The sequence below is a fragment of the Plecotus auritus genome, assembly GCF_963455305.1.
Source record: "Plecotus auritus genome assembly, chromosome: 2".
Lineage (NCBI taxonomy): Eukaryota > Metazoa > Chordata > Mammalia > Chiroptera > Vespertilionidae > Plecotus > Plecotus auritus.
This window is the reverse complement of record NC_137771.1, coordinates 155,533,304-155,556,510: the sequence shown is the minus strand read 5'-3', so window position 1 is coordinate 155,556,510 and position 23,207 is coordinate 155,533,304. Positions and strand designations below refer to the sequence as shown.

Here is a 23,207-nt window from a genome sequence, read left to right as displayed (position 1 = left end):
GGGGCATGCAGGACTCAGCTGATCAATGAGATCAATGATACTCTCTCATCATTGATGTTTCTATCTCTCTCTTCCTCTCCCTTCCTCTCTGAAATCAATAAAAATATATTAAAAAATAAAATGGGGATTAAAATAGATTCCTGCTTTATGTATTCTACAGTCTAACAAGCATCATGAGGTCCCTTGGGTACAAGTCCTATTTAAACCAGAGTACTTTGCAAATGTTAGTTGTTTTCCTGGAATGTTTATTTAATGAAGTGAGGTACAGAGCCTGGGGTGTCATGAGAGGGGTGTCTGTGTGGTGCAGCATGGGCAGGAGATGGCTAAGAGCAGAATTTGGAAGGCTTTTCTGCTCAAAAATCTCTCCTCCATTGGAAATTTCACTAACTCACAATGGGGGAGGGTGATTTTGGAGTAGAGTGTAGGTCACTGAGAGGAGAATTGTAAAATCAAGACTTAAAGGCCAGGAGATGGGATGAAGATGGATGGGAAAGGGATATCAATCTCTGGGATAAAGACAAAGTTTGTAATTTTCTATGTGATTGTTTCATCTTTGTATTCCAAGTCCCCTGATAAAATAAGAACTATGCTTACTGTTGGGGCCATTAAAATGTGAGGGTGGTCTTTTGTTGTAGAGAATTTAGAAGATTCTACCAGAGGTCTCAGACCTTTACCTGTGCACCCATTTTTATTTTTTGAAATAGTTATAGAATCATGGGAAGTTTCAAAGATTGAACAGAGATGTACTTTGTATTCTTATTCAGCTTCACCCACTTGGTTACATTTTATGTAACAGTAGTTAAATGTCAAAAGCAGTCAGTTCACAATGGTACAATGTGTATATATTTCTTTCTCTTTTTATCACATGTGTACATTTCTGTAATGACCACCACAATCAGAATATAGAACTATTTCATTAACACGAATATCTCCCTCATGCAACCCTTTTATAGTCACCAGCCCTCTTACTATCCCTAACCTGGCAAGCACAATTTGTGTTCCATATCAATACTTTGTCATTTCAAAAATGTTTTATAAAAGTATGTAACCTTTTGAGACTGGCTTTCTTTTTTTCTTCACTCAGCTCAATGCCTTTGTGATCTATTAATGCACAGCATCATATAGCAATACCTCTCTCTCTCTCTCAGTAATATTCAATGCTATGGGTATATCACACCTTGTTTAACCATCTACCTTCTATAGGATGTCTTGGTTGTTTGTGGTTGTTTTTGGCTATTGCTAATGACATTGCTATAAACAATGATGTGCAGTTTTTTATGTGACCATAGTCTTCCTTTCTCTGGATAAATGCATAGAAGTACAACTATTGGATCATATGTAAGTATAGGCTTAGTATTTGAAGAAACTGCCAAACTGTATTCCAGAGTGGTTGTTCCATTGTACATTCCCATCAGCAACATATGAGTGATGTAGTTCTCCCACATCTTTGCCAGCATCTGGTGTTGTCACTGTTTTGCACCATTTTTTTTTAAGGAAAAAAAAAGAAGAAACTCCTCTCCCAAAAAGGTTAATTGAAGCAGGTTCTTGCAAATTTATTGTGATAAATTTACTTACCCATCATGTGAACCCTGGGAATTTAGGCAGTGGAATCCATTTTTACTGTTGTGCTTTTTTTTTTTTTTTTTTTCAAATATAAGCATAAAGGAGAATTGAAATTGCTTACTAGAGAATTCCACTTAGTGGAATGTGGATTAATGGTGGCCAATCTTTGTTCCCTTTTGGGGAGCACAAGGACTTAATATGTGAAAATATTATAATTGAGATACAGTTTTGCCTGTGTAGACTATAGTACGATGGAGAGGGCACAGAATTTGAATTTAGAAAGCTTTTTTCTGTACCTCACCATTTTCTTATTTTATTTTATTTTTTAAAGAAATCTTTGTTCTTGAAAGTACTACATATGTCCTCTTTTTTCCCCATTGACCCCTTCTAGCCTGCCCTGGCCCCTTGCACCAGGCCTTCACCACACTATTGCCTGTGTCCATGGGTTATGCATATATCCATACAATTTCTTTGGTTGATCTCTTTCCACCCACCTCTGCCTTCCATCTGAGATTGGACAGTCTGTTCCATTCTTTTATGTCTCTGGATCTGTTTTGTTCATCAGTTTATTTTGTTCATTACATTCCACCTGTGAGTGAGATTATGTGATACCTTTTCTAATTTGAGAAAACTTAGGTAAGAAATTCAAACTATCTGGCCCCCAGTTTTGGTCTGTAAAATGGGAATACTATCTTAATTACAGGATTGTTTTGAGATGTAAATATGTTAGTCTCTCTCTTAAAAAAGATTTATTGCATGCCTATTTTGTGACAGGTACTGTACTAGGCCCTTTGAATTTAGTGGTGACTAAGACATGATCCCGATTTCAGTGATGTGATAACAGCACAAATAAGAACAGTACAGCCCTAACTGGTGTGGCTCATTGGGTAGAGCATCAGCCTGTGGACTGAAGGCTCCCAGGTTCGATTCCGATCAAGGGCATGTACCTTGGTAGCGGGCACATTCCCAGTAGGGGGTGTGCAGGAGGCAGCTGATCAATGTTTCTCTCTCATCGATGTTTCTAACTCTCTATCCCTTACCCTTCCTCTGTGTAAAAAAAAATCAATAAAATATATATTTTTTAAAAAAGAACAGTACAATGACATAACATTTATTTGAGCACATACCAGATATTTTATATTGTGTCCTATGATCCCAGGAACTCTGGAAGATGGATATAGGACTTACCATTTAACAGCAGAGAGATTTAGGGTACTTGTTCAAAGTCAGAGTCATAGCTAGAATATTAACCTAGATCTGTCTTCAAAACCCAGTATATTTTTTATTCCCATGGTGTATAGTTTCTGTTAAAACACCTTGTACACAACCAAATACTAAATGTAAATAATAGTTATAAAAATCTGTTAATAATGTCTATATTTATATTATTAATGATACAAAAGCTTGGAAGCTTAACATTTTACATTTTTCCAAATAAACTTTAGTGTTTTTTTTTTAAAGGCAGAGTTTCTACTTCCATTATTGTCAACAGGATATATATTATGTTCATAATGTAGACATAAAGGCATTGCAAGATTCTTATATTAGTTTTCTAGTGCTATATAACAAATAACCACAAATGTAGCAGCTTAAAACCGCTCCCATTTATTAGCTCACCGATTTGTAGATCACAATGCTGGTCACAGTGGGGCTGGGTTCTAAAAGAAAGGTGCTCTCCAGGCTGTATTCTCATATGGGTCCTGTTCCAAGCTCACAAGATTGTGGCAGAATTTAGTTCCTGGTGGTTGTAGGACTGAGGTCTGTGTTTCTATGCTGGATGTCTGCTAAGGGCTTTTTTCAGATCTTAGAAGTTGCCCCAATTCCTTGCCACACTGCAAGCCAGCAAAGGAACACCATCCTCTCATTGAACCCCTGTGACATGTTGGATTTCTTATGCCAGGAAGAGCACAGATCCTTTTCAGGGCTCACTTGACTAGGTCAGCCCTCTCCCAGGACAATCTCTTTTTCTTAAAGTGAAATGATTGAGGACCTTAATCACACCAAGCAAATCCCTTTGGTCATGTGACACAACAATCCTGGGAATGAAATCCATCTTATTCACAGTCCCACCTGTACTACAAGGGAAAGGAATTACAAAAGGCTGATTGCAGGGATTCTGGGTTTGATTAAATAACTGAGGCTATAGCCAACTCAGTGCCTCAAAAACCCATCACAATCCTAAAACAGCGAGTTAAAATTTGGCTTGAATTTTATTGTGACCTTCTTTTGTGGAAACTGGTATTCTCTGGGTTTGTGAAGGTTTACCATGAACAGGCATACCTCAGATATGTTTCAGGTTTGGTTCTAGACCACCACAACAAAATGAGTAATGCAATAAAGCAAGCTGTAATCTTTTTGCTGGTGGAGGGTTTGGCCTTCAGTTAGTAAACATCAATGAAGCATAATAAGCAAAGCACAATAAAGTAAGGTATGCCTGTATATATTTGAAAGGGAGGCCCACTAAATTGGAGTGATCTATTTCCTTTTTGGGTTATCCCATTTTGTACACAGTGGTAAGAGAAATGAAGTAGTGGGTTTTTAAAATAATACTTCAGCTTGGCAACAAAATTTAATCGATCTCTTAATAACATTTTTCTTGCCTTTTCACTAAAGGAGTTTATCTTCCTGGGAGCCACCAGGATTCAGAAGAGAGTAATGGGCATAGTTGTCAGGGATAGAGTGAGTGGAATGACAGCATAGATGCCCCTGGTTTATTTTTCTTAATCCTGAGGTGGAATACTATCTGATATTGTTCTTAGTCCTTTTTAAGCTTTATTTATTCTTTTTAGTGCCATTGAAATTTAGAGCTCAAGGGGACCTTAAAGAACTGTCTTGCCTTCTTCTCCCATTGGGAAACAAGAGTAAAAATCATCTGACAGTACTACCATACCAACTCAATAGCTTAATGGGAATATAAGTGGTTTCATAGAAAACGTTGGTTTTCTCCCCATACCTCATTTGGCTCTTGAACATCCAATTCAATGATCCTCCAACTCTTCTAACCTTAAAAATTAGAGACAGGTAACACATTCATGTGAATTATAGCAGAGATTTGTAGCAATGATTTTAAACTGAGAGAATCATGGCAACACCACCCCCCCCCAAAAAAAAAAAACACCCACAAACATACATATACACTTATCATGAGGAATATATTAAAATCTTGGGGTGGAATCTGAGATTAAGGAGTGTGTGAAGTTTGAATAAACCCCCGATGATTCTGATAAGCTTCATTTAAGAATCATTTAGACCATATTTTGTGTTCTGTAATCCCACCCTCTTCTGTCACTGAGCATCTCTCACACTTATTTCTGCTTGGAGAGGCTTGGAGTCATCTAGGCCAGTGGTCAGCAAACTGTGAAAATAGACTCGCGAGCCACATGCGGCTCTTTGGCCCCTTGAGTGTGGTTCTTCCACAAAATACCACAGCCTGGGCGAGTCTATTTTGAAGAAGTGGTGTTAGAAGAAGTTTAAGTTTAAAAAATTTGGCTCTCAAAAGAAATTTCAATCATTGTACTGTTGATATTTGGCTCTGTTGACTAATGAGTTTGCCAACCACTGATCTAGGCTATTTTGCCATTTAATTCAAGAATTGCTTTTATCATACCCCAGGTAATGGGTCATTCAAACTTTTTACCTACATTCTTGGCATGATGAGACTGTTACTTCCTAAAAGTCTCTTATCAGGCTGTTCCAGTTCTGTACTTCAAGCTAAAGTTTGAAACCCTATAAGTTCTCACTTACTAGGAGGGTTATAGTATTTCTTTCCCAAGTTTATTCTTCTCCAAGGTAAGAATACCCAGTTCTTTCAACTCCTGCTCTTGTTTTCAGGATTCCCCACTCCAGTCATCTTCATTTAGAACAATTCCCTGTTTATCAACCAGGGGGGTGAGGGCATGAGTGGGGGGGTGGGGGAGGTGGGGGGATAAGGACACATATGTAATATCTTAATTAATAAAGAAACAAAATGTGATGAGTAAGACTGAGTCAGAACTGCATTTGTGGGCCATGTCTAGCTCCTGCCTCTACACAATGGCTGCAGTAACTTTCTGATAGGTTCCGCTTCTCTTGGATTCAATGTCCACATGGCTGCCAAAGAAGATTTTTAATGAGCCTTTTCAATCACTTGTCTTAGAGTAAAATACAAACTCTCTTAACATGCTCTTAAGACCTAACATGAGCTTGCCCCAGCAAACTCCTCCATCTCTCGTCACTCATTTTGTATCACTAGCCACAATTGATTGCTCAGTTGCTCTTCCTTTGGAGTCTCTTCTTCCCTGTCTTCACATGGCAGGCTCCTTCCCATCCAAGGCTCTGGATCCAGATCCTCTCCCCAGAGGCCTTTCCTTACTACCCACAAGGATCTGTTCTTCACCCACTCCCATTCCTCAAGCTCATAGGCTCATCTGCCTTGTTCACTGCTAGACCTCAAATACCCAGAAGAGTATCCTAGCTATGGTGGGCTTTCAATAAATGTTTGTGTAATAAGTGAAAAATGAGTGGCCAGACCAGGGTCAAATATTCCTCTTACTTTCACTAGTAGATCCTAAGGTTGTTGAAGATTGTTTCCTTGTAGAGGGAGCGAGACCAGTGAGAGAACATTTCCTTGTCAGCTGATCTTGAACAAAAGATCAGATACTGACTGTATTTTGAAGGTAGAGAATTGACTGTGGGACCAGATGTTAGGTGTGCGAGAAACCAAGTAGTCAAGGATGACTCCATGATATTTGGCCTGAGCAACTGGAGAAATGGAGTTACCACGACTGAGATGGCAAAAACCAAGAGGGGAGGTTTAGTGGGGGTGGGTAGAGGGCTATTGAGAGTCAGTTTGGGACATGGCAAACTTAAAATCCTTAGTTCACTGAGCCTTAGTTTTCTCAGTGGTAAGGAGAGGTTCATAATTCTTCACATAATAATTGTAAGGATTTGATAAGTTAATGTTTTCAACTCAAAACAAAGTAACAAAGTGGGTAGAGGAAAAGAAGTTGATTAATAATAGTCATTAAATCATGGAGCTTTTACCAGATCCTTCAGGCATATGAAAACCTAAGAATAATTCAGAAAGTTTTTTTGTATAGGATTTTAGGCTGAATGGAAATGGGCTTTCTTTGGTATAGGAAGATGTTCAGTAATTCAGTGGGAAATTAAAGTGGCATTGGTTCTGGGTACCTGAAAACATCAGTCTCTTGGTGGATTTGCAACCATGGGAGAAAAGCCTGTTGTCAATCAGAAAAGCCTGTTGTCTATTTACTCAGTAAACTGTCCTATGACTATTTCAACCACCAATAGTAAACCTATTGAGTCTCTGCCATGTACAGGGCAAAATGCTGGAATCTGGAAAGCTACTATCTCAAAGGTAAGAAATGATAGTGTTATATTCTGGGGATGATTGTGAACATTTACCAGAGTTTAGCATTATAAGCTTAACCCAAGAAATGTGTGATTGCATTGTGGTGAGAAAGCTCATAAGATTCCTCACCTAGGGATGCAGTGGAGAATTTGAAAGGGATAATTTCAGAGCAACACCAGTGCTACCTTATGCACTATTCAGAGTTTCCTCATGCAGCAAGTCCTCCAGTCTAGGCAAACTCTGAAATGCTTTCAGTGTATTTACCTGGCTTTATTGTTACAAGAGAAATTTCATAGGAAAAAATATGGTCTTAAGCATTGATTAGACGCTATTAAACTTAATTTTTAAAAGTTCTCAACAAATTTCATTGGAAGTCTTAATATCACAATTTCCTAACATGTGGCCCACTTAATAGAAGCTTCCTTACTACCTAAAGCTTTTCATGTTACTTTTTGTCAGCAGTCATTTTAGGTCTAATTACTTACAAATACATCTTCTGTCCCAGAGTAAGTTTCAGAAAAGCTCAGGCTCACATCTGTCTCAGTCTTAGGTCACAGTTAGACCAAGTGTAGGGTACCCTGTTGTACTACTTCCTCACTTATATCCCCTGATTTGATCTTTACAGGAAGACAACTCTTGCTTTAAGGTAAATGGTTGGCTCCCTACATATATAGGCATAATAATAGGAGCCCATAATAATAACTGTAGTTAATGTTTACTGAGTACTTTGTTTTAAGCCCTTTTCATATCTTAACTTTCTTAACAATTAACAATAGTCGTTCAAGGTGTCATTACTTGTTGTACTGGTGTAACAACTGAAGAACAGAGAGTTGTTAGACTGTCTGAGATCACACAGATTGTAAGTTAGAATTGGGTTTCAAACCCAGGCAGTGTGGCTGTGGAGCCCTGTTCTCAGCTGGGTTATACTACCTCCTTCCATAAATCACAGCTTAGGGAAAATGTGGTGGAAAACACTTAAACAACTAGTTTTTTGACTATAAATTGGCAGGACTTAAAGTTGTGATAGTAAATATTAATCATGATTTCTGTTTTCTTTTTCCCCAGTTTCATGGTTTTCTCCAAATGAAAATATCCTTATTGTTATTTTCCCAATGTTGGCTGTGCTTCTATTCTGGGGACAATTTGGTATTGTGAGTAAGTACTTGTTTCTATTTTCATTTATGTTTTAGTGATGAAATTGTCACTTCTAGGAGGCAATACTGGTGAAATATTTTATTTAAATTATATTAGAAAATGTGATAATGTTATAAATAAGAATATACAGTCTTAATATTAATATTCTCCTTGAAGTACATATTATCCCTCATAATTAGCTGCAGTTCCTAAGAAGTTTTTTTTTTTTTTTTTTTTTTAAAGAATGAATAGTGGGAATTCTAATAATATACCTGAAACTCATGCTGGTTTTAATATTTACAGAGCATTTACACACACATTATTGGTGAAGAGATAGTCATAGCCTACATTATACTGTTAAGTAGGATTTTGCAGTTCTGAGCATTAAGACTTTCCTCTCTTCATTTTCCCAGTTTGAACTTCTCTGTATACATGTGTGCATCTTTGGAAAAGCCCAGTTTGAACCATGTTGTCATCCTTACTGTGCAATTCTGCAGCCCCTAAGGAAGTAGCCGCAGGAGGGTGTGTTCTTTGATCATGTTTTGCTGTAATAGCCATGTGTCTAAACTTCTCAGGGCAGATCTTGGTGCAGCATCAGATGTAGCATAAATAATGTAGAATTGTTGCTGCTAAGTAGAAAGGTGTGCATTCTGATTGATGATTATACTCAACCAGTACAGTTGACCCTCAAACAACACGGGTTAGATTATGTTGATCCACTTAGATGTAGATTTTTTTCAGGAAATACCATAAATGTATTTTCTCTTCGTTATGATTTTCTTAATAACATTTTCTATTCTCTAAGTTACTTCATTATAAGAATATAGTATTTTATACATATAACACAAAATATGTGTTAATCAACTGTTAATTTTATCTGTAAGGATTCTGGTCAACAGTAGGGTATTAGTAGTTAAGTTTTTGGGGAGTTTAAAGTCATATGTGGATTTTTAAAAAAATATATTTTTTTTATTGATTTCAGAGAGGAAGGGAGAAGGAGAGAGAGATAGAAACATCAATGATGAGAGAGAGTTATTGATTGGCTGCCTCCTGCACACACCACACTGGCGATCGAGCCCACAGCCCACAACCTGGGTATGTGCCCTGACCAGGAATTTAACCACGACCTCCTGGTTCATAGGTTCATGGTCAACCACTAAACCATGCCGGCTGGACCATATGTGGATTTTTGCACGAAATGGGAGTGTCAGCTCTCCTAACCCCTGTGTTATTCAAGGGTCAACTGTATTTCCACACCAGTTTAGTATAGGAAATTCACAAAGTAAGTGAAGTTTTGAGGTGACATTCTAAACTTTTAATCTGTAAGATATGTTCCCTGTCTTCCAATAGTACACTGAAATAGTTATTGAAGGCCAGTGAACATCTATGCAAGGCAAGGAGTAAATAATGCTGATTATATGTATTTATTTCATTCTGCAACCTTTAAAACCAGTGAAAACTAGTAAAATATTATAGCGGATTGGCCTGTTGTAAATTTCATGAATTTTACTTTTACTTGGAAGTTTAAGGCATGTATATCTAAAATGGTTATATAAAAGTGAAAAAGGGGATGACTGCTTATATATTTAAGGGCTCTCCTCAATGGATGGCACTCTGGAAATGCTTTGTGATTTCAAAGGCAAAAAAGGGGAAGTAAAAGGCTAACAGTGACAACTGTCAAGACATGTCACAACTCTCACTTTCAAAACGGTGTCTAGAATTCCTGTGGAAATTTTCTTACAATTTCAAAAGGCCTTTTATGTCAAGCAAAAGACTGGTATAGCATCAAGACCTCATCAGTCGTCCCTGATATTAGGAAAGGCCTTGAACCCCGGTGGCAAACCCCAGCATTAAGACCTTTGTCATATAATTAAGGTAGGAACTTGTTTTTCTTTAAGAACATAAAGTCATTTCAGAGTGTGATTTGTTGCATTCGGATTGACTTCAGTTTGTTGATCATGGCATTCTCATTAGTAACATTATTTTCAGAGGACTGAACCAGGAGTGAGTGTTCCTGTCAGCAATGTTTTGACAAAATTAGATTTATAAATTTGTTTTTTGACTAAAAATGTATTACATATCACGTTAGAATACCTTATATAATAATAGAGGCCTGGTGCACAGATTTGTGCACCAGTGGGGTCCCTTGGCCTGGCCTGGCCTGTGCCCTCTCATAATCTGGGACCCCTCGAGAGATGTCAGAGAGCCAGTTTCAGCCCGATCCCTGCAGGCCAGGTGGAGGGACCCCACCGGTGCACAAATCTGTGCAACGGGCCTCTAGTATGCATATAAAATCTTTGGTTAATCTCTTCCCGCCCTCCCCCCTCCTCCCTTCCCTCTGAGATTCATTAGTCTGTTCCATGTTTCCATGCCTGTGGTTTCTGCTCCTGCATTGAGCATCTGCCCCCTGGTGGTCAGTGTGTGTCATAGCTACCGGCTGGTCAAACAGTCAGCTGGTCAGCTGGTTGCTTAGGCTTTTATATATATAAATAGAAAGTTATAGAGAATAAACAAAAATAATCCAGAATCCCACAATCCTATATAATAAAAGCGTAATATGGTAAGTGTCCGACCAATCAGTTGACTGTTGGGTCTACCGCTCGACCAGTCACTATGATGTGCACTGACCACCAGGGGCAGATGCTCTGACCAGTAGGTTAGCTTGCTGCTGGGGTCTGGCCAGTCGGGACTGGGCGAGAGGACCAGACATGCCCTAGAGCCCTCCCACTGCCCCTCCCCGGCCAGCTGGCCCCCATCAGCCCTGATCGGGACTGGGTGAGACAGCCCTGATCGGCCCTGATCGCTGGCCAGGCCAAGGAACCCCACCTGTGCACGAATTCGTGCGCCAGGCCTCTAGTCTAGAAATAAATTATTAGTCTAGTGTAGTGAATTTTCTGCTTTCTTTTCTGTCTTTTTTCTTTACCTTTCTTGAAAAAAGAAAAACCAAATTGGGGTCATATAGCTTATATACTTGTACATAATGATCCCCCCCCCCATGTTTTCAGAAATCTTGTTATAGCTGCTTCTGCTCTATTTTCACAGATGCATGTAATTTACTCATTTCTCATCTTGATTGATATTAAAGATGTTTTTAGTTTTTCTTTTTCTTTTTTTATACTAGGAGAGTAAGGCTACTAAAGATATGTAAAATGGTAAATGGCAGAGATATTTTAAAGCTTTTGATACATACAAGTGTTTTCTAGAAACATTGCATCAGTTACTACTGCAGATGAGAATACCTGACTTTCTCCACATAGTCCTGACATCTTTATAATTATAAAATCTTTGCTAATTTGATGCATGAAAAAAAATCCTGTTTTAATTTTTGTGTTAGTGAGGTGAATGTTCTTTTTTATATTTATTCTACTGGTCATGTTTTAAGGAATATACTTATGAACCTAAATATTTTGGTGACAATATTTTATTTAGGCTCATCTTAGAACAAATAACTGTGATGTGCGTGTGTGTGTGTGTGTATTTGTAAGGCACATAATATATTTGATTCATTCAGCCTGAACTCAGATTTGAAGGTGTGTATAAAAATAATAAAAATAGCCCCTAAACATTTGTGGAGTCCTTGTGCTGTGTGATGGGCACTTTGTAAAGTACTGTCCATCTTGAACTTGTACCTCTATTTCCATCACCAGGTTAGGAAAGTTTTCATCATTATTTTTTCAAATATGTTTTCAATTTATTGCTCTCTCTCTTCTCCATTCGGCACCCTCATGTTGGGGATATTGATAAGCTGAAGTTGTCCCAGAGGCTCCTTACACTGTCGTGACTTTTTTTTGGTGGGGGGGCGGGGGAAAGCAGGGAAGGATTCATTTTTCTTTTTGCTGTTGTGATTGGAGGTTTTTTGCTTCTTTGTCTTCCAAATCCTGATTTGATTCTCTGCTTCATCTACTCTAGTGTTAATTTCCTATAATGTATTCTTCCTTTCAGTTATTGCATTTATTGCATTCTTCATTTCTGACTGGTTCTTTATGTTTTCTATCTTGATTATGTTTCCTATCTCTTTGTTGAAGTTCTCACTGAAATATTTGAGCATCCTTATAACCAGTGTATTGAACTTAGCAGCTGGTAGATTGCTTGTCTGTTTTGTTTAGTCCTTTTCTTGAGTTTTGTTCTATTCTTTAGTTTGGAATATGTTCCCTTCTCTCCTCATTTTGATAACCTCCCTATGTTAGTTTCTATGTATTAGGCAGAGCTGCTATGTCTACCAGTCTTGGTAGAGTAGCCCTCTGTAGTAGGTGTCCTGTAGGGCCCAGTGATGCAGCATCTCCTGTCACCCAAGCTAGGCTCTCCAGGCGTGCCCCCTGTGGGCTGTGTGCACCCTTCTGTTATAGTTGAGCCTTGATTGTTGTTGGCATGTCATTGGGAGGGATTTACACCCAGGACAATCAGCTGTGAGGACTGGCAGCAACCACAGCACAGGATCTGCTGTGCAGGACCCAACTCCACAGAGCAGGACTCACTTCACCAGAGCTCTGGTGCCTGATGAGTCTGCCCCTTGAGTGTGTCTCTGGTGGAAGTTGTTGGGTGGTGTTCCTGAAGCTGGCCACCAAATTGCTAGCTCTAGTAGGAGCAGGCCCTTTTGCCTGTGCCTTGCCCAGGGCCATCTGGCATGAGGTACAAAGCAATCTGCAGATGGCTGTTACCTGTGCTGGGCTTGGAGGGTTCAAGGCTGGCCACCACTAGGGCTGCATCTGGGGCCACTTAGTAAGCGGTATAGGGCACACTGACGCCAGATGCTGCTTGTTTTGCGTTTGTGAACATTTGAGAGATTTTAGGAAAGTTTGAAACATGAGCCCAGACAAGCTGTTTGTATGGAAAAGCCACTGGAAAGGGCTTGGGTGAGCCTGCATGTTGGATGGCACTGAGTCTCAGGGGATCACCAGCGTTGGGCTAACAGTGTGAGCTAGGTTGATGGAGACAGAGATATGGGGTTCACCTGCTGGCTCTTTGGGGGGAAGTCTCAGCAAAGGAAGAAGGGCTGCTGCCAGCACTTAGGTCTGGGAAAAGCTGACTCTTCAGCCCTGCCCCTAAGACAATTCAGCTTCTCCCTGTATGTCCCTGACACATCTTTGAAGCTTCGGTCCCCAGGATAGAGTTCAGAGCCAATGAGTCCAAGAAGTTCTTGCTTGGGCCTTTTCCAAGGAACTGCCTGGGACTCCAGGAGCCCTTTGTCTCCCTCAGCCACAATTCCCACTTTTTTTTACAGTCAGAAGTTTTGGGGACTTTTTTCCTGGTGCTGGAATCCTGGACTGGGGGACCTGGTGGAGCTGGGACACCTCCCACCTCAGGAAGGACCTCCACAGTGGAGATATCCCTTCCAATTTTTATCCACCATGTGTTGATGTGGAACAGCTGTTTCTCCTCTCTACCCCTTTTACCATTCTCCATGTGGCTATATATATATATATATATATATATATATATATATATATATATAAAATCTCCTTAATTGTAGGACTTTCATTCAGCTGGATTTCAGGCAGTTCTCAATCATGGTTGTTCTGTAGGTTAGTTGTAGTTTTTAGGTAATTGTGGGAAGATGCAAATACTGTGTTTACCTATCGGCCATGTTGACCAAAACTTGGGTTATATACTTTTTAGAGTGTGGTATCTTATAGCTCTTAAACTATAAATACTAACTCCTTAACTTCTTTGATGACCATGTATGGTCTGTACTTGACCACTGGGGGTTTCTCAGTGGTTTTTCTAGCTCTGCATGTCAGTCTTTGGTGGTTTAAGACAAAACCTGAAATTTCCATAGGTCGAACATTCATAAAGACAGCAGTTTGTTTTTCCACTTTGAGGAGAAAGAGTTTCCTTATCCCAGACAGTATCTTGAATTGATCTCAGGAGGCCATTGATCCTTCTGAGGACGAAGCCTGAGAAGACTTCTGAACTCCTGAAGCCAAGCCAAGAGCTCTCACATACAGTGAGACCTAGACCACCTTTCAAAGACAAAGGTACCAGTAAACTACAGGGAAGTGTTCCTAAATACCTTTGCCTTCAGTTTTAACTTACCAATTTGTAAGTTGAGTGTTATACTAGGCAAACGGCTCACAGATGACTGGAATCAAACCCGGAGCTTTAACCAAAGTAACAAATCTCTGACAGTGCTGCATTTCAGGCACTTTGTTTTGTTCTGACTCAGTTTCCATTCCACCGACAATTAAGTTCCTGGTTGGTTTTCATGGCTCTTCTTCCTCATTCTTTGGTAGTATAACAGGTACTTTCCACTATTGAGATGTTTGATAAATGATTTCAAGCACTGCTTATCAAGACTTCTTGTTCCTGCAAGATTAAGGTCTAACTCCACCTCCAGAATTGGCTAACATTTTTAAATTCTTTGAGATAGGTAAATATAGGCTTGCCTTTCCCTTCCCTGAACTTTTGTTGTTTACAGGGATTTGCTTTACACAGACCTGGGAGACCATAAGCATGACCATGTAAGCCGAAACTCTGTAAAGCAATCTAATCAAGAGTATGAAAAATTACTATTGCTCCATGATCCCTACATTTTTTGTCAAAACATTAAAAACTCTCTTAATGTACACCTAAAACTAATATAATAGCGTATGCCAACTGTGGCTGAAAAAACATTTTTAAACTCTCAGTAATAACTGTATTATGAAATGAAACTAATATTTAGTACATGGTAAATTAAAACTTTACAAACATTGAAAATGAAAGCATTTTATCAAGAGTGGTTTAAACAATGCTTGTCATATAACTTTGAATACAGAGCAAGCATCCTTTCTATGCTTTGTGAATTGTCATACTTCTTCTAAGTTCAGATCAGCTTCCAACATTTTATCCTTTGCATTTTCAGTGTCATGAATGATCTCTAAGAGTTCCTTTCATGTGAAGGTTTTTTGTTTTGTTTTTTTGCCAGAGTCACTTTATTTTTTAAGAAAATTGATTTTGGATAGAGAGAGGACGGAAGAGGGAGAGAGAGAAAAAGAGAAACATTGATTGGCTGCCTCCCACATGCACCGTGAGTAGGCATCTAGCGCACAACCTGGGTATGTTCTCTGACCAAGAATCAACCAGCGACCTGTCAGTTCATGGGATGATACTCACCTAACTGAGCCACATCGCCCAGCGCTAGAGTCACATTTTATGGGACATCTTTATTCTTTGTGTCACAACCTCCTCACTGTCCTAATTTATGCCAATACGTTCACATTTACTAAGTTCCCCTGGCTGCATATCTAGTTTCTTGAATAGCAATAGTGTTGACATTCCCACAGTTAGCTCTTTCTTCTGTGATGTCATTTATGTTCTGTTCGAATTTCACTTCTAGCATTATCACTTTTCATTTCTTTGCTCTTTCATCTTTATTGCCCAGTTTCCTCTTTTGATTATCCATTGTAAAATGTCAGTGGTTTATCACTGGGAAACAGGAGGTAGCACAGCATATGCTTTCCTGTCTTTGCGTGAGGGGAATGGCAGATGTGCAGTGACCATCCCCAACAGTCTTTGAAAGAAGTGACAGGATTGGTCACTAATCATGATGCACATTTGTTATTTAGATAGTGATTTGTGGACAACTGAACAGATGGCAGTGAAGTTTACACTTATGCAATCACTCAATGAATATATTGTGGTACTGAAATTTGAACTGTGATTTTAAGGGACTTATATTATTTAACTAAATAAATCATGGTATCTCAAGTTCATGAATATGACAGTTGTGCAAAGCCAGGACTGCTGTAATTTATTTCAAACTTGTACAATCTAGGCATCTTTCATTTCATTTCCTAAGTTTGTAGTTCTTGCATAAAATTATTTCACAAGGATTTTGGATACTATTCAGAGGTATTTGGGTAGCTGTCCCTGAAGAAATCATTGTTGGGAGTTCAAGGGAAACATTCTCTATCACCACAGCCTTGAGATCCTGCTAACTCCTTGAGTTCAATCTTGAGGTCTAGCTTACTATTGAAAGTAATTGGGCCATGAAAGCACATTTTAAAGAAGTAGTGGAACAGGGAATTTCTTTGTAGATTAGAAAACTTATTTGGAAGAAATGAGGACATATACTAAGGTGCACTGGGAAATTTCTATCCAAGAAGGTAAAATATCATCATCATAAATATTATGACAAAGAATCATTCTGTGACCTGGTTGATGCCCCTATTAATAGAATTATGTTATTAAGTTTACTCTGAATTCTATTAAATAATATTGAACTCCCAGTGCTTTTCCTTGGTCCCATCCACATAATTATCACATTCTGCTTGTTAAGTAATGTTTCATGTACTGATTTTATTGTAAGAGGAACTGAACAAAACTATAGCTCAGCAATATACTATAGACATTAGTTGCTATTCCTTTGACCCTTTCCAAATTCAAACGCCCCACCTTGCTGCATATACTCTGAAGTTATGGTATCATCACAAGACCAGGGAAGTTTGGAACCAAGAAAAGGAAGTTAGTGTGTTGGACAGCCTCCTCTTTAACCTGTTATATTCAAGGTGCTTGCTGCACAAAGCCTGGGCTCTTTTGTTTCTGGGTCTTGTAGACTGAGAATGTAATTTCTAGTTATAATTTATTTTGACAAAATTGTGTCATCAAAACAAATTGGAGCCAAAACCGGTTTGGCTCAGTGGATAGAGCGTCAGCCTGAGGACTGAAAGGTCCCAGGTTCGATTCCGGTCAAGGGCATATAACTTGGTTGCGGGCACATCCCCAGTAGGAGGTGTGTAAGAGGCAGCTGATCGATGTTTCTCTCTCATCGATGTTTCTGACTATCTATCCCTCTTCCTTCCTCTCTGTAAAAAATCAATAAAATATATATAAAAAAAAACAAACAAAAAAAACCAAATTGGATAGTGTATGGAGTTTATTATGAAATTATTTTACTTGCCTTCTGGTTGTTGTTCTTTTTGTGTGTGTGTATGTGTATGTTTGTATGAGTGTTCTAAGTACTTTTAATATAGTGTTTTAAATTCAATTAAATAATTTTAAAACTTGAAATTATAATTTTATTCTAAACATTATCATATATGTTTTATCCTGCCATGAAGACCATATTGATTTTCAGCTCAATAGATACAAAAATGATCCAAAAGATCCTGTGTCAGAAAATATTGCTATAATAATGAAATCAAACACATCTACCCTTTATGATTTATTCTTAATCTGAGATGTATTATAGCTCACTGGTTAGCCTTCTTGTATCATCATCAAGTCACCAACTGCTTAGTGAGGGAACATCTAAAGGTCATGTCTTTGAACAGGCATTTAATTATTGGAATTTGGGGTTTTGTTCCTAGACTGTGGTCTGTGTAGGTCTATAGGGGCTTATCAAATTCTGTCTTCAGAGTTTCATGAAAACTAAGATGATAGTTATCATTTGATCTTCAAATTGACCTTCTAATTGCACTAGATTTCATCAGGTACAAGCTGCATTCTGTCTTTTATGTGCTTTATATCAGTGACAAGGAAACGAGAATTATTACTGGAGTATCTGTTTCTAACATTAGCTGTTTCTTCAGGTGACTAGAGGGACATGCCATTTCTTCAATCATATGAACTTGAAAGATTACATAAAGGGACTGAAAGCTAGAGCAGTCCCATACCTCTTATTTAACTGTGGAAGATCTGGGAGTAACACTTTCGGTCATTCACTCCTCCCCTGCCCCAAACACAGACACTCACACATTAGAACTTAGGGTCTTGAGGCAGCACTTGGAATAATGATCATCGAATAGTAGGTGCTCAATCAATTCTTGAATAAAGTAATCTACTTGATTTGGTTGAGATGGACTAATAAAAATGCATGGTACATTGTAACTACACAGTAAATATTTGTAGAATAAATGAAGGACACAACCTAGCTCATTCTGAGATGTGGCTGGCTAGATTTAGTAATTTTATAGACAGTATAAAAGGGAAAACTTTAGAATTCTTGAGTTTTTCACAAAAATCTAATTTTGTCTCCCAATGATTTTTGTTTTCCTGTGTCAGGTAGCACTAAGGTTATAAGTTTTGTTTAAAAAATGTAAACACTGACAACATGTGGAGCAACAGAAACCTCATACATTGCTGGTGGGAATGCAAAATGGTACAACCACTCTGGAAGACAGTTTGGCAGTTTCTTACAAAATTATATTTTACATGATGTTCCCGCAATTGTGCTCATTGGTATTTATCCTGAAGGAGTGGAAAACTTATGTCCGCATAGAAACCTGCACATGGATAGTTATAGCAGCTTCTTCATGATTGCCACAACTTAGAAGCAGCCGAGATGAATTTCAGTAGGTGAGTGGCAACATGCACTGTGATACATCCAGATAAAAAGAAATGAGCTATTACAAGCATATTCCCAAACTGAAAAGGCTACACACTGTATGTTTCCAACTACAAGACATTCTGGAAAAGGCAAAACTGTGGAAAAAAATCAGTCATTCCTAGAAGTGGGTGCAGGCAGAGTGCATAGGCAGAGCCAGAGGACATTTACCACAGTGAAAATACTCTGTACTAAAATGGTGTCAATTTGCATTTGTGCAAGCCCATAGAATGTACAACCCCTAAGGCAGCCTATGGACTTTGAGTAATTATGATGTGTCAATGTAGGTTCACGTTGATAAAAGTTGCATCATTTTGGTGGTGATATTGATAATGGGGGGATGTGCGTGTATGGGTCAGGGAGTTTAGGGGAGTACCCTATACCTCCCTCTAAATTTTGTAAATCGAAGACAGTGCTTGAAAAGTATTTTAAAAGCGTAATTACTGTTATTTCTTATATTTTATTTTGTGTATTGAATTCAGAGATTTTAGTTGAGGGGACTCTTTTAAAGTATACATATTTTTAAAATTACATAGATTGTCTTGCCAAAAATCCTGAAAATCATACCGGAAAGTTTGATAAGAGCCCACTAAGGACACATTCAATTAGCTTTATCTTAATTCTAAGTGTTTGTGGAGTTACTTGAATTTATTTTCTTTGTTTGAATTTAAAATTTTTATAGATTTGATAAATAAAGATAGTCTACCTGTTAAAGGACAAATAAAGATCACCAAAAAAGAATACTTGTGATTACTGAGTTCTATAGCATCTATATCAGATTGCAAACCCTTTGACTACACTGAAAAAAATTGACAACTGGACTATAAAATACCTTCTCCCCACTTTCTGTGGGATCTGCTAAAATGTGACTACTGTGGCAAAGAAAATGAGTCAAAAGAAACTCTTTTTAAAAGTTTACCTGAACAAAACATGGAAATAGATCCTCTTTCATTGCCTGTGATTAATTAAGTAGAATTCACTTACATATTTGTTAGAAATAGTTGCTTAGGCCCTAGCCAGTTTGGCTGAATGGATAGAGCATGAGCCTGCAGACTGAAGGGTCCCAGGTTCGATTCTGGTCAAGGGTACATGCCTGGATTGGGGCTTGGTCCAATGTGCAGGAGGCAGTCAATCAATGATTCCCTCTTATCATTGATGTTTCTATCTCTCTCTTCCTCTCTGAAATCAATAAAAAGAAATAATAATAATAAAAAGCAATAGTTGCTTAGCCATAACCAGTTTGGCTCAGTGGATAGAGAGCATCAGCCCACAGGCTGAAGGGTCTTGGGTTCTATTCTGGTCAAGGGCACATACCTTGGTTGCAGGCTCTATCCCTGGCCCTGGGGAGGTACATGCGGGAGACAGCTAATCCACGTGTCTCTCTCATTCCATATTTCTCTCTCTGTGTCTGTCCCCCTCCCTTCCACATGCTCTAAAAATCAATTGGGAAATATCCTTGGGTGAGGATTAACAACAACAACAACAAAAAGTAGTTGCCTAATTTAAGGGAGGGTTGGAGGTAATAAATAGTCGAACCAATCAACAGAAACTAAAGCTACCTCCAATATTTGTATGCAAAGGTCTTGAAAAGGTTGTTCTATAGTAAAATACTGTCAATCGTAGTATTTTATGGTGTTTTATTTTTGTTGCCATTGTTGGTATTATTTTTCTCCTTAAAACTCTTCTAAGCTTGAAGAGGTTGAATTTTATATGGAATCAAACTCTTATTAAGTCAGCCTTTTTGCATGAACTTCTACTGTACTCTTGCTGCTTGATCTTAGTGGTTCTTTTATGAATTCAGTTAAGCCTGGAAGAGTGTCTTTTGAATGTTTGATTAATTGTGAAGTGCATTTGAAACAGCTTCTGTTTCATAACCCTTTTGTAGAACTTTCAAGCTCCATTACATAACAATATGCATTGAATTAAATGGAAAACTTGACATATGTCTAGAGGAAGTTTACTTTTCTATCTGTGTCTGTGCCTTTTATAAGCTATACACTGAATTTTATACTTACCAGTGCTTTCACCAGTGCTAGAAAATAGGGAATCTGAGAATCTGTGCTCTATTTGAAGGCAGGGCCATGCTGAGTCAAGACTTAGGTAACTGAGGGGTAAGTTCCAAGCCTGGATGGATCAAATGAAAGCTTGGGGAACTTGCCATATTGTTTTTCAGTCTTTGCTGATTAATGTGGATTTTAGTTACTCAGCTTCAGGATTGATGATTGATTACCTGTCCGTCCCCTCCCACCCCCCCAATGAGAATAAGGTAGAGGTTTACAATCTAAGGTATGAGTAGGTAGTGATTTTTATGTCTTCTGTTATACCTGAAATATGTTAACCATAGCTTATCGTATAACCCTACGTTATAATACCTTAAAAATAGATTTTATCATGGTCATTTAGGGGTCTTGTTGTTCTTACTGTATTTAATCTGTTTTTCATTTTAGTGGAAGTAAATTTAATGCTAAATATAACATTTTTTTAAAATTGCCCCCTCAAGACATTGATTAATGGCCTACATCAGGGGTGGGCAAACTTTCTGACTCGAGGGCCACAATGGGTTCTTAAACTGGACCGGAGGGCCGGAACAAAAGCATGGATGGAGAGTTTGTGTGAACTAATATAAATTCAAAGTAAAGGAGCGGAGGGGAGAGCAAGAGAACCCTCCGCTCTTTCAGCTCCATGGGCCGGATAGAACAGCTGAACGGGCCGGATCCAGCCCGCGGGCCGTAGTTTGCCCATGGCTGGCCTAGATGAAACAACAGAATTTCAGTCATGCACTGTTTCTCTCTGCTACTCAGTCTGCTTTTAGGTTACTTTTAACAACTTTTTTGGTACAGAGTTAATTTTAATATTAACCAAAACAAAACCCCTAAGGTGAAAATATAGTAAAAGAAATAATATGTTTAGGCTTATCCATTACATTATTCTTTCCTACCAGGTACTTGACAGTAGAGTTAATGAGTCCTATTGAGTATTTGCAGTTTATTTTTATGAAATTACTAGTGTCCCGGTGCATGGATTATTGCACATCTAAAATAAATTGATTAGTCCTTTCGGTGCAAGGACTAATGCAGGCAGTCCCAGGTAGTGGCTGGCGGGGTGGAACGGGGAGAGATGGGTCAGACATGCCCTGGAGCCAACCTCCTGCATTCCCTCCCCGCCGGCCACACCTGGACCAGCGATGTGGCTTGAAGGGCATCTGCGGAGTGAGCAGGGTCCCTCTGACAGGTGGGGTCCCTCGGCCTGGCCTGTGGGATCGGGCCATAACCGGCTCTCTGACATCCCCCAAGGGGTCCCAGAGTGCAAGAAGACTTGCGAGGAATCGGGCTTCCTCCTCTCTGGTTCTGGGTGTGTCACCCAAGAACCGCCGCTGCTAAGTGACCACAGCTCAGCAGCTCCTGAGTTGAGCATCTGCCCCTTGGTGGTGAGTGTGCGTCATAGCTACTGGATGGTGGGACTGTCACTTAACCTTTTATCCTATATAATAAAAGCCTAATATGCAAATCGACCGAACAGCGGAACGACCGGCAGAACGACCAATCGCTATGATGTGCACCGAACACCAGGAGGCAGACGCTCATCACAGGAGCTGCCCCCAGCCCACGGCAGTGGGGGGCAGGGCTGGCAAGTGGGCAGCACCAGGCCAGCCAAGGCAGGTGCCAGCGGGGGCCCTCCGATCACCTGACCGGTCACCCTGCAGATTGGCCCTGGTTGCTAGCCAGGCCTAGGGAACCTACCTGTGCATGAATTTCATGCACCAGACCTCTAGTATATATAGATTTTAGTTGAACAATTTAAGCATTCCCTTCCCTCCTGATATCAAGAGGGTGTTATTTGTCCAATTTTATTCTACATTTTTTTTAAAAAAATCTAGATTTCCAGATGCTTTACTAATTTTATATAAGGTGGAACAAAGTTCTCTTTTTCTCAGCATTACCAATTAGCCAGTTATTTCCCATCAGCATTATCTATATTAGTTGTAAGCCTGAGGCAGTTTTACTACTCAGGGGACATTTCACAATTGATTGATACAACTGGGGCTATTATTGGCATGCAGTTTGGAGGGAGGCAGGGATGCTACTAAGCCTTCTAAATGTGCAGAGCAGCCCTCTTCTGCCATAAAGACTTACCTGGCCCTAAATGTTAATAATGCCCCAAATTGAGAAAGCATGGTGTATACGACTTCATCTTTAAAGTATAGGGGAATGAAAGTATTGCCCATAAATTCAGCATCCATATTTATACTGCCATGACACTGTTTAGTCATTGACTGATTTATAAAAAAGATTTGAGGTGGCTTGACATGACATAATGGAGTTATTCCTCAAAGGTTATTAGATTATAGGAAGTTATCAGTTTGTCTCTGCACTTTTTAAGTTATAGAAATGGCTTCACTTCTTGAGACTGAGTTCACGGAATTTTTTTTTTTGTGTGTGTGTGTTTTATTTCTTTCAAGCACTTAAATATAATGCCAGTGTTACGAAGGAGAAAACCATTCTTTTATTTGTGGCTGGACTAGTGCTCACTACATTTGTCATTGTTGGAGCCATCCTCTTCGTCCCAGGTAAGATGTGCAGTTACTATGAGGAAATCAGGGCTGATAAGGTTGAGAACATTGTTGGGGGTGGAGCTGCTGTAACCAATTACCACAAACTGGGTGTTGTAAAACAATAGCAATTCTCTCAGTTCTGAAAACCTTATGTCTGAAATAAAGATGTCATCATGACTATACTCCCTCCCAAGACTCTTGGGGAGAATCCATTCCTTGCCGATTCCATTTTCTGGTGTTTGCTAGCAGTCTTTGCAATTCCTTGGCTTCTGGCAGCATAACTCCAATTTCCACTGTGTTAAAAC

General features: G+C 39.1%; 1 protein-coding gene across 6 annotated transcripts in view; it reads left to right on the top strand.

Moving 5' to 3' along the window:
- CD47 (CD47 molecule) overlaps positions 1–23,207 on the top strand; it is a 62,207-nt gene that overhangs the window by 19,983 nt on the left and 19,017 nt on the right. For 3 of the 6 annotated variants that reach the window (XM_080657315.1, XM_080657314.1, XM_080657319.1), the window contains exons 3-4: positions 7,979–8,068; positions 22,810–22,917. In XM_080657315.1, coding sequence (XP_080513441.1) covers positions 7,979–8,068; positions 22,810–22,917 — 198 coding nt within the window. The remainder of the gene's footprint in view (positions 1–7,978; positions 8,069–22,809; positions 22,918–23,207) is intronic. The other 3 variants (XM_080657318.1, XM_080657317.1, XM_080657316.1) reach the window with 1 other exon arrangement.